Raw genomic sequence first — 16,536 nt, 5'->3', positions numbered from 1 at the left:
AAGGGTTTGGAGACGACTAGGCCTACATTTGGATTATCGCTGGGCAAACTGTTCAACTTCTTTAGGACTCAGTTTCCTCATTGTAAGACGTAGACAATAACTACTTGGTGGGATTGTTGTGTTAACTGTTAAACACTTGGCGTTTACTGGTAGAGCTGGGCTTTAATTCAGGCGCCAAAACCTCATCGTACTTTCCATGCCATTTGCATTGAACTCAAACAATCCTGCGGGTAGGTAAAGGGGAGAGATGAGAGGACTTCTCCAAGGTCACACAGCCAGCGGAGGACCCAGGTTTCCCCGCTCTTGGTCCTGTGCCCTTTCCACACCCGCCGGAGAGGAGGAAGCGGCGCTCATGGGGATGCAAGGATGTAGAGGAGCAAAGGGGGAGAAGAGGCCGCGCGAAGAGAGGTGGTGCGAGACCCGCGGAGGCGCCGGCCAAGGAAGGGCGCATGGAGAGGCGGGTGGCGCGATCGGTCGGGGTGCGTAGGGGAGAGGCTGTGGCTCGGGAGGGTCGCGCGGGCCGGGTGCCCGAGAGAGGCGGGAGGCCTGGGCCGGCCGCGGGGGCGCAAGAGGCGGAGGCCCGGGCCGCAGGCGGGGGCGGGGGACGCCGTGGGCGGGAGCGGCGGTGGTCGCGGGGAGTCCCTTCTGCACAGGTGGGGCAGGTGGGTGGGTGCGGCGCGCGCGAAGAGGCTCGGCGCGGGGGTCCGGACCCCACCGGGCGGGCGGGGGCGGGGCCGGCCGGGGGCGGGGCCGGCCGGGGGCGGGTCTCGCTGGGCCCCCCGCGGGAGCGGCGGCTGCGGCGGCGGCGCAGGCGCGGTTCCCGCCTCCTCCCGGCTGGCGGAGCGAGTGGAGGCTGCAGCCCGGCTCGACTCGGCTCGGCTCCCGCGTCGCCGCTGCCGCCGCCGCGAAGCCCCCCGCCCCCCTTCCGCCAAGTCGGGATGAGCTCCCGGAAAGGTGAGTGGCCCGCGGCGTCCCCTCCTCCCCGCCACGCGGCCCCGCAGGCCGGCCGGCCCGACCGTTAATGTGTGTCTTCTCTTTCCCTAGTGCTGGCCATTCAGGCCCGAAAGCGGAGGCCGAAAAGAGAGAAACATCCGAAAAAGTGAGTCCGCGCCGCGCTAGCCCCGGGGTCCGTGCCCCCGCCCAGTCGAGGGCAGCCCGCGGCCACGCAGGGGAAAGTTGCCCGGATCCCCAGGGCCGGCGGGCTGATCCCCGGGACGCCGGCGCTCGCCTCCTGCGCGCCCCGGCGGGCGGCCCTGGGGGAGGGGCGGGCGGGGGAGGGGCGCGTGCGAGCCCGCGGCCGGCCCGCAGAGCATCCCCGGACCCCCGGGCCCCCGGGCCCGGGGCGGCGGCGGCAGTGGGCTGAAGGGGGGGCGGCGGCGGCCGGGCGCGGAGGCGCGGGGCGTGCGCGCCCTCCCTGCGCGCCGCGCTGGCCCGGGGGTCGCGGGCCCTTCCCGGGAGGGGCGCTGGCGTCCGCCGGCCCGGCCCCGCCGCGTCGCCTGCGGCCGTGAGGCTGCTGCGTGGCTCGCACCCGGGCACGGGGGCCCCAGAGGAAGAGGAGCCGAGTGAGCCAGAAAGTGAGTGTGTGAGTGTGTGAGTGAGTGAGTGTGTGTGTGGCCTTCTCTTCCTCCCCGGCCCCCGCCTCTCGGCCTTTTCTGCTGAAAACCCGAGCCGGTTGTCAAGCGGTTTGCCTCGGGCGTGTTCCTGGCGCGAGTTCAGCGCTGAGACCTGTGCGGTGCGGGGCTCGGGTTTTTATTCGAAACTTTCTGCTCGGGCCGAGCGTCCCTTTGCTGCGCGGCGGCTGCGCCCGGGTCGCGCTGCGCGGACCGGTGGGCGTGTGCGCGGGCGGTCCCCGGCGCGGCTCGGCAGCCCGCGTTGTGACGGGGAGTTGATGAGTAGGGTGGTGGTATTTACAACGTGCCGGCCGCGCCGCGGACCGGAGTGGGAGCGGCCGGCGCCGAGGAGCCTTTCCTGGAGAGCGGCTGCGAGACCGCAGCGCGCCGCCGCGTCGCTCCTGCTCCTCTCTCAGGTTTAGAAAGCCGACCAGCGTTCAGCGTCTTTGCTCCTAGATTTGTGGCTTCCCTCCTCCTTTTGAGCAAGGGATACTCGGAGGGTTTTTGGTCTTTCAGGGAATGGCAGTCCGTGATCTTGAAAATCACGAAGCATTCCTTGTTCGGTTTCCTTTGGGGGACGACTCTGCGGCCTTCCTAGGCTTTTCCCCTTCCTGTCCGCCTGGGTCTCTGCCGCCTGGTGAATTTCATGCTCTCTATGAAAACTGCCTGAGGCATTACTGACGTGGCGATGTATCATGACAGGATTTTTGTTCACTCCAGATGGACTGTAACTTGGAAGTATTTTCAGGGTCTCTCAAAATGGGGGTCTCGATATACTAATGCCTTTCCTAAAAAATTATTATAATGACGGGAAAATACTTATTAAGGACTTGAGGAACTGGTACGTAAAAATCTGATTTTGGATTCTTAAGACATTAGAACGGAATGGACATGGTACTTTGAGATGCTTTAGAAAATTAATGCTGGCTTTCAGGTCAGGGCCTTAAATTTGGGATTTCCTTTGAACGTTGGGAGATTAAGCCCATCAGTAAGGAGAACTGTAACGTTTAGGATCCTGAGTATTGGGTTTTAAAAACAACTTTAAATTTAAAGCATTTATTTTCACATAGTGCATTATGTTTAGAAATGTAAAAAGGAATTGAAAAAAGCATGTCCCCAGTTTTGGGAATGGCTCTGTGTTTGTATGTATGTATGTATAATATGTATGTGTGTATGTTATGTGTAGACATACATGTAGAAAAGCACTTAGTTAACTAAGTCAACATGTGTTTCATATTTTATATTTCAGGGTATGACTTTCCTAATGGCCAAGAGCCTTTTTTGGTGTACTGCAGTTTGGATTTATGTGGTATGTTTATAAAGAATTAGCATATATCCACAATATACAGTTTTTACTCTCACAGATTAACCTTCCAGATTCTTCCATTGTGTACTGTATTTATGTGATAAGATTTGAGGGAAAAGCCCCCAGGCAATGGCTAAGTAAATTGGTTGGTCTGCAAGGTAATTAACAAGAGGAGACCAGCCCAATTATATAACTGATAAAATGCAGTGCCATTTTTTGCTTAATTCTTTGAATTAAGACATTATTTTATTTTATTTTTATTTTTAAAAAATTTTTTTAAAGATTCTATTTATTCATGAGAGAGAGAGAGAGGCAGAGGCAGAGGGAGAAGCAGGCTCCCCGCGGAGCAGGGAGCTCGATGCGGGACTCGATCCCGGGACTCCAGGATCATGACCTGAGCCGAAGGCAGTCGCTTAACCAACTGAGCCACCCAGGCGTCCCAAGACATTATTTTAAAGGAATGCTCGATATGATTTATTTATTCATGTATTCAACAAGTATTTGCATGTCTTTCCTTGGAGATGGTGATAGAGCTTTAAATAAGACAAAGCTCCCCATGAACGTCACATTCTGTGGGTATTGGGGGAGAACCCCAAAGAAGAAGACAAATCAGGATGGCCATTTCAGATAGTGCTATGAGGTAGGGGCGTTAAGATGGGAGGTCTTAAGTAATAGTGATAGATGACATTTAGCTTTACTGCCTCTTACCCCTTGTGACAACACTGAGGTAGGCACTGTTGTTAATCACCATTTTACAGAAGGGCAAGCAACATGCCCGGCTGCAAAGTTGACTATAGGCAGCCTGGGACTAGAGTCCACACTCAGTTCTCTGAGGAGGTGACATTTGAACAGAAACTAGAATGAGGAGGAGGAGAGATGGGAGTGTGGCAGAGGACTTTGGGAGGAATGGGCTAAGAATGTTGGAGGACCGCAAAGGTTAGGGTGACTGGAGTGCTTTGGGAGATGATGATGACAGGGGAGGATGAGAGTGGGTAGGGCCCTGCCCTGTAGGCCATCGGGAGGCTTACCGATGGGAGTGACAGGATCAGTTCCTGTTTTAAAAAGAGCACTGGCTGTCTGTGGAGAACGGATTGTCAAGGGTAGGGGAGAAGTAGAGGCTGGGAGCTGGCCTTCTGTCTGTGTGGGAAACCATAGTGACTTGCTTGGTTCAGGGTGCAAGCAGCGGTGCCAGAGAGAAGTGGTGGAAGGGCCTTCAGGAGCCGGCTGGTCTGAGGAGAAGTCCTCGTTTTACAGGCAGCCCTGACAGAGGTGAGAGTCACACAGTTAGCTGCGTTTGCACCAGAATTCAGGTCTCCTGATGCCCAGTGTTTTTGCTTTTTGGTTAAGCCTCCAGAGGAAGAAAAGGAGTAATAGATCTAATTTTAAACCGTATAAATATAATGAGTGGCAAACCTAAATTATGTGACAACATGGGCCTGGCTTGATGTAATATGATCTACTTTTGTCATTATCTACTTGTATACGCAAGCTGGCTCTTCATTCATTTTCATTCAGTGAGCTTTTATGAATTGAGCCAGTTCCTGTATCCTACTTTTTTAGTACGCTGGAATTTGTAGTTGTCAGGAATAGCATTAAGATTTCTCTACTTAGCTGAGTCAAAATTTTAATCTCGTCAGATTGTTCCAGTGAGTTTAGTTTGCTAATTATTAATTGACCTGCTTTGTGTGTAACAGGCAGCAGGGAAGGACTACAGTGTCATTTCGATCATGAATCTCAAGAATTAGCTAAATCATATGGCTTGGCATAGTGTTGCTTTGGGGCATGAGTGAATGAATGTATGAATAATATTTTTTAAGGATCTTTATATTTTTTAATGCATGTAACTTTTCCATTAGGACATATCTTTTAAAGTGTGTAATTTGCTGCTTTTTAGTATATTCACAACGTTGTGGAACCATCACAATGATTAATTCCAGAACATTTGCATCCTCCCCCCCGCCCCCGCCAAAAATAAACCCCATACTTTTTAGCACTCATGCCTCATTCTCCCCTGCTCCTAATTTATTTTCTGTCTCTACAAACTTACCCATTCTGGGTATTTCATATAAATCGTATCATACAATATATCAGTCTCGTGTCTGATTTCTTTCACTTAGCATAGTGCTGTCAACGTTCATCCATGTTGAGGCATGTATTAGTACTTCATATTTTTGTAGTGCCAGAAATGTTGCATTGTATTGATACGCCATGTTTTATTTATCCATTCATCCATTGATGGACATTCAGGTTCTTTCCACTTTTTGACTATAAATTATTATAGTCAAATTATTATTTTTTTTAAAGATTTTATTTATTTATTTGACAGAGAGAGACACAGCGAGAGAGGGAACACAAGCAGGGGGAGTGGGGCAGGGAGAAGCAGGCTTCCCGCGGAGCAGGGAGCCGGATGCGGGGCTCGATCCCAGGACCCTGGGACCATGACCTGAGCCGAAGGCAGACGCTCAACGACTGAGCCACCCAGGCGCCCCTATAGTCAAATTATTTTTAAAAATATTTAATTTAGAGAGAGAGAGCTTGTAAGCAGGGGGAGGGGCAGAGGGAGAGGGAAAGAATCTCAAGCAGACTTCTGTGCTGAGCTTCTCTTGTTACCCTTTAAGAGTCAGACCCTGCCCTCAGCCCTAACCCTTGGCAAGCACTGATCTGTTCTCCATCACTGATTTCGCCACTTTGAGACTGTTACATAAGCGGAGTTATACAGTATCTAACTGTTTGAGATTCTCTTTTTTCACTCAGCACAGTGCCCTTGAGACTCATCCATGTTGTTGGGTGTGTCGGTAGCTCATTTCTTTTTACTGCTTAATAGTGTTTCATGGTGTGAATGTACCAGTTTATCCATTGACCTGTTGAAGGACATTTGGATAGTTTCCAGTTTTTTTTTTTTTTAAGATTTTATTTGTTTATTTGACAGAGACACAGCGAGAGAGGGAACACAAGCGGGGGTGTGGGAGAGGGAGAAGCAGGCTTCCCACTGAGCAGGGAGCCTGATTCGGGCTTGATCCCAGGATGCTGGGATCATGACCTGAGCCGAAGGCAGACGCTTAACCACTGAGCTACCCAGGCGCCCCTAGTATTCTTACAGGTAAAGCTGCTGACCATTTGTTTACAGATTTTTATGTGAATGTGTTTCCATTTCTGTAGGATAAATACCCAAGAGAATGATTGCTGGAGGACTTATGTTTGTACTTTGACTTTCTAGCAAGTTAGCAACTTGGTCTCTTGATGTGTGTCTTTCCCTCTCTCTCTCTTTCTTCCTCTGTGTGGTATCTGTGATCTGTGTGTGTGCTTTTGGTGATGGGATTCTGTGCTGGATCCTTTGGGCTTTTGACTTTTCTGTTGGTGGGTGGATCCTGTAGGTTATTGCTTGTCTGGGTTCTGTAGTCTAGGTTCTGACTGGTATAGAAAATGATAGGCACGGGATTGGTGGCGTTGGGTCGGTAAATCACAGGTGAGACAATTTAGGAATGCTGTCATGCAAGTTGATATCTTTATTGGGTAAGCCTCAACCCTTTCCTGTAGTATAAACTCAAGCTCACAAACGCATGACCTTGGAATACCTCCCATGGAAGGTAATCACTTATTTTTGACTTCTTGTTTTGCTAACACATTGTTTACTCAGCAAGTATTTTTGCTTTCTACAATACAGTTCAGTATAACAAACATATATGAAGCAGATTCCCAGTGCTAGGCAGTGTGTTGTATGCTAGGAATATTAAGAGAAATAAAGCCTAGTTCTGACTGGCAAGTAGGAGAGCTGTCTGTGTCTCATGGTCAGTAGACCTTTGTGGGACACTGTGATAAGCACTGTGATTTAGGTGCCGTGGTGCTTTGATTGGTAAGGGAAGGCTTTAGGAAAAGACCTTGTTTAATTTTAGCACTACTCTTACTCTAATGAAATAGCTTTTTTTTTTTTTTATGACTAGAAGTAAGTAATACAGTCTTGGTGGAAAATTCAGACAGTACAGAACGATTTATTTATTTATTTATTTTAAAAAAGATTTTATTTATTTATTTGAGAGAGAGAGAGTGAGAGACAGAGAGCACGAGAAGGAAGAGGGCAGAGGGAGAAGCAGACTCCCCGCCGAGCAGGGAGCCCGATGCGGGACTCGATCCTGGGACTCCAGGATCATGACCTGAGCCGAAGGCAGTCGCTTAACCAACTGAGCCACTCAGGCGCCCAGTACAGAACGATTTAAAGAAATAAACATCAGTTGTAGGTCCACCAGTTATTTTGGTGTATTATCCTTTTACTTGTGCGTTTTTTTTCCCCAGCTTTATTGAGATAGGATTGCTGTATAATGTGTAAATTTAAGGTGTACAACATGCTGATTTAATGCATGTGAAATTGTGAAATGACTGCCACAGTAAGGTTAGTTAACACCTCCATCCTCTTACATAATTACCTTTTTTCTTTTTTTTTTTGTGGTGATAACAGTTAAGCTCTACTCTCTTCAGGTATATAATGCAGTAGTGTTAATTATAGACTACTTGTGCATTTTTGTGTTACTGAATTATAGGGTATCTGTGTATGTGTATAGTAAAGTGCACTACTTCTAAGTGTATAGTTTGATGATTTTTACGTGTATTCATACCCTTATAACCACCACCCAGATCAAGATCCAAACCCTTCCAGGACCTCCCTCATAAGGTTGGTTCCTCAAGCCTCTCCCCAGTCTGTGCCCTGCCACCCAGAGGTAGCCATTGTGCTCTTATCTGTCATTATTGATTACCTACCTGTTCTTGAACTTCATATAGTGTATACTCTTGTGATTGTGTTCTTCATATTGAATATACTTTTTGTGTGTCTCACAGATCCGTGAGATTCGTCCATGTTGTTGCAGCTAACCAGTAGTTCACTGTTAACTGCTCTGTACTATTCCATTGAATGAATATACCACAATTTACTTGTCTATTCTGTTGATGAGGAGGATTTTTTTTTTCAGGTTTTGGTCATTATGAATAAAAAGCATTCTGAATAATTCTGCATTATGAATAAACATTCTTTTTTGTTTATTTTATTTTTTATTTTTAAAGGTTTTATTTATTTATTTGACAGAGAGATACACAGAGAGAGGGGGAACACAAGCAGGGGGAGTGGGAGAGGGAGAGGCAGGGAGCCCGATGCAGGGCTCCATCCCAGGACCTGGAGATCATGACCTGAGCCGAAGGCAGATGCTTAACGACTGAGCCACCCAGGCGCCCCTAAACATTGTTTTTTAAAGAAGTGCTCACTACCATACAGTTTGTAACTGATGGTAGTATTTTTTTTTAAGATTTATTTATTTGGGGGAGAGAGAGTGGGCTGGGGGAGGGGCAGAGGCAGAGGGAGAGAGAGAAAATCTTCAAGCAGACTCCCTGCTGAGTGTGGAGCCTCATGAGGGGGGTGGTGGTGGAGGCTCCATCCCACGACCCTGAGATCATGACCTGAGCCAAAACCAAGAGTTGGACGGTCCGCCGCCTGAGCCAGGCACCTATAAACATTCTTGTGTATGCTCTTTTGTGGACGTTTGCATTCATTTCTCTTGGAGATAAGCCCTTGCAGTGGAATCGCTAGGTTACAGAATAGGTATATACTTAGTGTTAGTAGTAAGGGCAAAGATATTGAACTACTTTGATTGAACTTGAACTTTTGATTGAACTACTTTACTCTCACACCAGCAATGTATGATAGTTTCGGTTGCTTTACATCTTTGCCACACTTGATGGAGTCATTCTTTTTAATTTTGGCTATTCTGGGTATATATTGATAGCTCATTTTGGTTCTGTTTTGCATTTTTCTGAGTGATGGTGTTGAACATCTCTTCATATGTTTACTGGTCATTTGAATTTCCTATTTTGTGAAGTGCTTGTTTTGTCTTTTGCCCTTTTAAATATTGGGTTGTAAGTCTTTTTTTCTTGTAGAAAATTATGATACTTTGAGATATAATTTACATACCATAAAATTCATCTGCTTAAAGTGTACAGTTAAGAAGTTTTTAGTAGATTCAGAGTTATGTTAAACTGATTTTTTTTTTTTGTTAAAGATTTTATTTATTTATTTGACAGAGAGAGAGAGAGAGAGCGAGAGCAGGAGCACAAGCAGGGGGAGTGGGAGAGGGAGAAGCAGGCTTCCCGCCGAGCAGGGAGCCCGATGCGGGGCTCGATCCCAGGACGCTGGGCTCATGACCTGAGCCGAAGGCAGACACCTAACCACTGAACCACCCAGCCGCCCCTGTTAAAAACTGATTCTTAGAAGAGCCAGTAGCAGCTTGCCAAGTAAGTAAGAGGGGGCAGGGTGAGGGCCTTCCAGGCAGAAGCAGTATTGCAGCTGGTATAAACATGTGGAAGTGTAAATGGCGTGCTTGTATTTCTGGAATGTCAAGCAGGTAGGAGAGGCTGGGGTGCAGGGTGTGGTGACCCATGAGTGGAGCTCATCTATCTGAGGAACTTGACAAGGGATTGGGTAGCTGTTAAGAGGCCCAGGTTGAGATTTTTAGAAAGATTACTCTGCTACTGTGTGGAGAATGCCTTAGAGGCTAGGAGATCTATTAGGAGGCTCTTGGAGGAGGCTTCGGGAGACGGGTGACTATTAAGGAAGCAGTAGAATTCATTGAAATTAGTGTCCAATTTAATATGGGAGGTAGGTGGGAGGGGTCTAGGATGAATCCCAAGTTTCTGAATTAGCAAAATTTGTGGATGGTGTTGTCATTCCTCAGGATAGGGAATGCAGAGCCAGTTTGGGAAAAGCTACTGATGGCTCTGGTTAGGCTCTTAGAGGTGTCTGGGTGAGTCCAGTTAAAGATAACTAGTCAGTGTTTGCACCTAGAGCGCTGGGAAGAGCTGTGGTTAGGAGATGCAAATTGGGAGTTGTTAGGAATAGCTGTTGGTGGCTACTGGTTGAAGGTGCTGAGTGTGAACAGAAGAAGGCCACAGGTAGGGTTGTGGTAAAGGAGGAGCCAGAGAGGAGAACCAGGAGAAAGGTGATTCACAGAGACCAGAGTCATGGTCTGCAAAAAAGTTCAAGAGATGAGCCCCAATCTTGGCCTTTGATTTTGGCAGTTAGGGAGTCATTAGAGACTAGTGCTTTTAGACCAGTGGATTTGCTTGAGTGAATGGGATGACAGGATGTCGGAGTCTTTTTTTTTTTTTCTTTTTAAAAGATTACTCCTTGGGACATCTGGGTGGTACAGTCAGTTCAGCGTGGGACTCTTGGTTTTGGCTCAGGTCGTGATCTCAGGGTCATGAGATTGAGCCCTGCCTGAGGCTCTGAGCTCAGTGCGGAGTCTGCTTAAGACTCTCCCTCTCTTTCTGCTCCCCCCCACTTCAAATAAATAGATAAATCTTAAAAAAAAAAATTACTCCTTGAGTAACCTTTCTTTGTGTAAAGGAGAAAAGGTAGAGGGAGTGGTTCTTGAGAAGTGGGACATTCTCCACCCCCACCCCCCCCACCTAAGCAGATGGTAAGGAGTCAGTAGAAAGGGAGAGGTTGAAAATACTGGCAGGGGGGATTTTGGAGCAGAAACCCTGAATTGGGGCGCCTGGGTGGCTCAGTTGGTTAAGTGACTGCCTTCGGCTCAGGTCATGATATTGGAGTCCCTGGATCGAGTCCCGCATCGGGCTCCCTGCTCAGCAGGGAGTCTACTTCTCCCTCTGACCCTCCCCCCCCCATGTACTCTCTCTCTCTCTCATTCTCACTCTCTCAAATAAATAAATAAATCTTTAAAAAAAAAAAAAAAAGAAACCCTGAATTGACAGGAAGGGGTAGGATCAGAGACAGGTTTGCTTTGGATATGAGGACAGTGACTTTCCCTGAGATGAGGAAGGCTATAGGTTGCATGAAAAACATGTTCCCAGACCTTGCAGAAATGTTACATAATACGCTATATAGGTACTGTATTATCTTTGGAAAATTAAAAAAATAAACTGGAGTGGAGTAACATCTGGCCCCTAGGGTTGTGGACCTGTGGTAAGTGCAGGAAAGGTTGGCTGTTAATAGGCTTCTGGTGTTAATGCTGTCCTATTTTTTTCTCAGTGACATATCCAGCTGTCCCAACTGTGTTGCATTTCCACATACTGAGTATGTTCACTTCTCTGTCTGCTGGAGTTCCATATTGTTTTAATTGCTGTAGTTTGGAATACATTTTACAGTTTTTTGGTAGGCTGGAAGCTCTCCTCCATCTCCCATAAACACCTTGTTACTCTTGTTTTTAGAATTTTTTAGGCAATTCTTGCATATGTATTCATTAAGATTATAATTCTAAGTCCCTCCCCCAGTTTGCTTTTGCTGTTTGGTTTGAGGTAATTGAATTTGTAGATTAATTTAAGGAGACCTGACAAGTCTTGAATTAGAAACACATTTTAAAAAGTGACTTTTATTTATTTATTTAATTTTAATTTTTTTTAAAGATTTTATTTATTAAGGGAGAGAGAGAGCACAAGCAAGGGGAGTGGGTGCCACGCACCGCATTCTCAGACCCACAGCCCTCACCCAGCGCGTTTTTATCGGTCAGTCAATTCCGCATTAATGCCGAAAGTAACATTGGTTACAACCCATTTGGGGATAAAACACATTGTACCTCCTCCTCAAAAAAGTATCTTTCAGTGAGATACTCTAGAAATAAAATAAGCAGGAGGATAAGACTCCCCATGTGAGCGACGGCAGCACCTAGCTGGCACCGAAGCCAACGCCCAGGCACGGGAGTCCCAGGAGCCAGGAATTCCTTCCAAGTGCACGGTCCACCTTCCCTCTTCCTCATCTCAAACTTCTGCTCCAGGTTATGAGGTACCCCTGGGTTGAAGTTTCTCTTTACTCCTTCCCGCACCCTACCTCGTTAACCTGCATGGTCACACAGCCCTTCCAGAGGCACATCTACAAATGTCCAGTCCTACGGGGGATGCCGGCCCCCACACGGCCCCCACACTCTACGCTCCACTAAAGTGAGTAACAGTCATGGGTTACAACGTATCAAAGCTTAAAACATTCAACAGCCTCATCAGGGTGTTCCATCTCGGGCCTCTTTTTAGGCCCCACATTTTAAGACCCTGACTTTAGAATTACAGTGTCTAAAAATATTTACATTAATTATTTGTCCAAGAGATAGCTGAAATAAATGCACCCTGGAATTGATAAATCAATCATTAATTTGATTATTAGCAAAGCAGTGTGACCACAAAGATATTCAATGCAGAACTGAATTCAAATATTGGGGGCAAAACATTACATAATACATTTTGCAGGATTTATCTAGTAAGGCTCAGAACTCAGCATAAAGTATCATATATGCCCAAATACATAAAACATGGTCTTTTCCCGAAAACTATCCCTCAAAAAAGAGTTTCCTTATACTCCAGTCCTTACAAAGCGTTTCTTATGATAGACTGCTCTTTCAACTATCCTATCTTTAACATAATAAAGGAAAAAATCTCCAAGACAAGAGGAAAGGAACAATCAGGATTATGGGAATGCTAGGCTCGATGGCTTGATGGCAGGGGACAGAAGATCACTCCCAGAGGAGCTGGTCAGACAGAATGGGGGAGGAGTGTAAGCCACTCTTCTCTGAGAACCATCTGGGGGAACTGGCTGAAATCACTGTAATCAATACTAATTTGGAAGGCTTAGAGACATCAACCCCATAAAATCAATTTAAAAGGAGGCAAGTAAATTCAACACATTTTTGGAACTATTCCTTAAGCTATGGCCTCATTAACGCTGTACTCAAGCCTGTTTTTAAAAACTGTTTTTAAAAGCAAGTAAATCATTAAATTGTAATAACAAATGTAATTCCATAAAACAAACGAGGAAAAACAAAACAAAACAAATGTCTCATTGTTTTGCAAACAGTTAGCTTTAGCCTGGATCAAATATCCAGTGTCAGTATCCTGTATGGAGTCAAGAGTGATGCACCTCAGGTTAGACTGAAATAAATATCACAGGCTCTCCTGGGACTATCTTCACAGCTTTTCCATATATTTAAACTTGTTCTAAAAAATGAAGTTTTTAAAGAGATAGGACTTGTGGTTACCAGAGGCAGGGGATGGGAGAAGTAGAGGAAGGTAGCCAAATGTACAAACTCCCAGTCACAGCATGATGACTATAGTTAACACTGCCGTACGGTACACAGGAAAGGTGTTAAGAAAGTAGATCTGAGGACTTCTCATCACAAGGAGAAATTTGTTTTTCTTTTCTTTTTATTGTATCTATACGAGAAGATGGATATTAGCTGAACCTATTGTGGCAGTCATTTCACAGTAAACGTAAATCGGACCATCGTGATGTATTCAATTACTTCTCAATAAAACTAGGGAAAAAATTAAGTTTTAAAAAGTATATACCATGTGCTCTGGAAAACCATTAACTGATTCAAAAAGCATTTTTTAACATGTTTAAAAAAAACATGTTTCAAAAAAACATTTTAACATGTTTCAAAAAGAAAATCAAAAAGTCAAAAAAATTTTTTTTGAAAATCGATAAAACAAGGAAGACAGTGATGAATCTCCATAACCAATTACTCAGATATAGCAATTTCAAGATTCTTATAACTTTAACAGCTTTATTGTGGTATAACTGATGAAGTTGTATATATTGAAGTCGTGTATCATGATGATTTGACTTACATATTTTTGTGAAATAATTACCACAGTCGGGTTACTTAACACATCCATCACCTTACAGTTACCATTTTTGTATGTGTAGTGAATCAAAACACTTTTTTTTAAGATTTATTTGACAAAGAGAGACACAGCGAGAGAGGGAACAAAAGCAGGGCGAGTGGGAGAGGGAGAAGCAGGGAGCCTGATGCGGGGCTCGATCCCAGGACCCTGGGCTCATGACCTGAACCGAAGGCAGACGCATAACGACTGAGCCACCCAGGCGCCCCTCAAAACGCATTTCTAACTGCAAAAAGCAGTTTTAACTGCTTCACGAAACTTAAGAGGAAAAGAGAAATTCCTAAAGTAATGTATAAATTCACTTGTGAATTTAAATTTATGTGTAATTAACTTTAGAAATTAAATATCTTAAGTAAACATTTGACTATTCCATCTATATCTCAGATTTACATATTCAAGTTGTAGAGAATCTTAATCTCACTGGGGAATTAGGAGACTTAGAATCAAGGGTGTCTTATATTCAGGTACATGAGGTATCTTACAAAACAAACTCAACCTGAAATGTTCCCATGGAGACATACTAGACAAAATAAGGCACCCCCACCAAAACAAAGAAAAGAAAAAATTCTCTTGTTAATACCTGTCCACACAAGTTACTCTAGTGCCTCCAGAAGTCTAGACTGTGCTACTTTTAACCTTGGCTGATAATGCTCCTGGAATCAAGGCAGGGTACGAGCTCAAAAACCTGGCAAACGCAGATAAAGACATTTTTTTGTTTTTGTTTTTTGGGTTTGTTTTTTGTTTTTTGTTTTTTTTTGGAAACAACACAAGATTTGTTGTCAAAAATCTAGGGGTCCTGGGCGCCTGGGTGGCTCAGTTGGCTAAGCGACTGCCTTCGGCTCAGGTCATGATCCTGGAGTCCCGGGATCGAGTCCCGCATCGGGCTCCCTGCTCAGCGAGGAGTCTGCTTCTCCCTCTGACCCTCCCCCCCTCATGCTCTCTCTCTCTCTCATTCTCTTTCTCTCAAATAAATAAAATCTTTAAAAAAAAATCTGGGGGTCCTATTAAACCTTTAACACAAACAGAGCAAGACAAAAATCTCTTTAATCCTTAGCCACCAACACAAATAACATTATCTGCCTTTATCAGATGATGAGACAAGACCATGACAGGTAAATTCTTCATAAACTGTCAAGACAGATAGAAGAACACTAACCCTTGAAATATGAAAGCCATCAATGATGAACTAAATGAATAAATCTAACGAACTTTTTTCAAATCTCATTCTCCTTGGACTTCTCTGGCCCATTTATTTGTCCTCTTTACTCTGATCTTTAGCTTCTTTCCTTCGTTTTGCCCAACAAGCATTCCCGCAGTCTGAGGCCCCAGCCCTCCTCCATCAGGAAGCTGACCTTGCTGTCCTAACCATCCCTGATGCGATGCGTCTTCTAAGTCCCAGCCTCCCAGATGGGCACCAACTCCCTACAATGTACCTCCTTTTGGCCATGTGCTACTTCAGATTCCATGTGCCTAAAATAAAATCTTTTTCCCATCTCCAAACAAGTCTTCCCAACTGTCTTATTCTTCCTTAAGTGTAACATTTTCAGTCAAACTAATGCTGTTATTTTTTTATTGCTTCTCTTCTTCATGTTCTGGTTAGCTCTAGTCCTGTTGACTCTTCTTTACAAGAGCTTTCCAGAATTTGACTTAAAAAGGTTCACTGCCTTGATTCAATTTTTCCAGTCTAGGACTCTACATAATCTAAAAAATGTGAAATGCAGACAAAGGTATTCACTGAAATATTATAATGCCTAAAAACAGGAAACATTTGTCTAGAATAGAAAAATGTTTAAGCAAATTAGTTAAATAGATTATAATGTTACAGAGTCAATAATGGGTTGTAAAAAGTTTTTAAGGACATTAAAGATGTTCATGACAAAATGTTAAATAAGGAAAGAATACAAAATCATATATGCAATGATTAATTAAAAAAACAACAACAACACAGGAAAGGAAAAAAAGCCTAGAAGGAAATATATAAAAATATTAACAAAATCCTATCAGTGCATATCTTGCTGGATGGTGACAATGAGTCATTTTTGTTTTCTTCTTTCTATATTTCTGTAGCTTCCAGATATGGTACATAATATTTTTAAAGTCACTTTTTTAGGGGTGTTGGTAGAGAATGTGACTTGATCTTGGGTTGTGTGTTCAAGTGCCAAGTTGAGCACAAAGCTTACTTAAAAAAAAAAAATCAAAAATAGGGGTGTGGCACCCAGACAGGTGTTGGTCACCCTTACGTTGCAGTAGCAGAATGCTAAATACAATTTTACAGAGAACTCTTCTATGTAAAGTGGAAAAAGTTCTGGGAGAGTTGGCAGGTGCGGGGTCCCCGCTGCCCGGCCTTCCCCTCGTCCCCTGTGGGGCTCCCCACAGCGGCTTGGTGGATGCAGCTTCACATTTCTCAGGCCTTCATTCTTCTTCCTTTCTCCCTCATGAAGGATCAAAGTTACTTGGTTTAAGTTACTTACCCTGTTTGGTGCCTGAGCTGGTTAGAGTGATTCAGTGGTCTTCAAAACCACCAATTGATCTGCAGAAAGACAAGCAATTCTGGGTCTGATACAGAAGGTAAAGTTTCTGATCCCCCAATGTGGGGCTCGAGCCCACAACCCTAAGATCAGGAGTTGCACACTATACCGACTGAGCCAGCCAGGCACCACAAGAACCTTATTTTTAATTCTTCCCTTTACTGTCTGGAAAAAATATATATATATTCTCTTTCCCTGAATGGAGATGACTATTGGCATGCCACACAGGTCTGGACTGTTTGTCACGTGCAGATATGGTAAGCCTGGGATGGAAGTTAAGTCAGGTAGAAAAGTTTAGTGTATAATAAGATAGATTTTAAAAAAGGTATAACTTTGTTTTCTGTCTTAGCTTTGAAAACTTGTATTATGTTTTGCTTTTGAGTACCTACAAGGCGGAGACTTTCACTGTCCTTACACAGAATACTGT

General features: G+C 44.9%; 1 protein-coding gene across 5 annotated transcripts in view; it reads left to right on the top strand.

The window, feature by feature from the left end:
- Positions 1 to 796: 796 nt before the first annotated feature.
- The window catches only part of SRPK2 (SRSF protein kinase 2), a 245,556-nt gene continuing 229,816 nt past the window's right edge, over positions 797 to 16,536 (top strand). For 4 of the 5 annotated variants that reach the window (XM_064575399.1, XM_045864863.3, XM_045864862.3 and 1 more), the window contains exons 1-2: positions 797 to 954; positions 1,045 to 1,099. In XM_064575399.1, the coding sequence (XP_064431469.1) occupies positions 939 to 954; positions 1,045 to 1,099 (71 nt within the window). In that variant the 5' untranslated portion in view covers positions 797 to 938. The remainder of the gene's footprint in view (positions 955 to 1,044; positions 1,100 to 16,536) is intronic. The other variant, XM_054505340.2, reaches the window with a different exon arrangement.

This window comes from Mirounga angustirostris, unplaced genomic scaffold (genome assembly GCF_029215605.1).
Source record: "Mirounga angustirostris isolate CCGP_5_RB_7025 unplaced genomic scaffold, mMirAng1.0.hap1 SCAF_12, whole genome shotgun sequence".
NCBI lineage: Eukaryota > Metazoa > Chordata > Mammalia > Carnivora > Phocidae > Mirounga > Mirounga angustirostris.
This window is presented reverse-complemented; position numbering and strand designations above follow the sequence as displayed.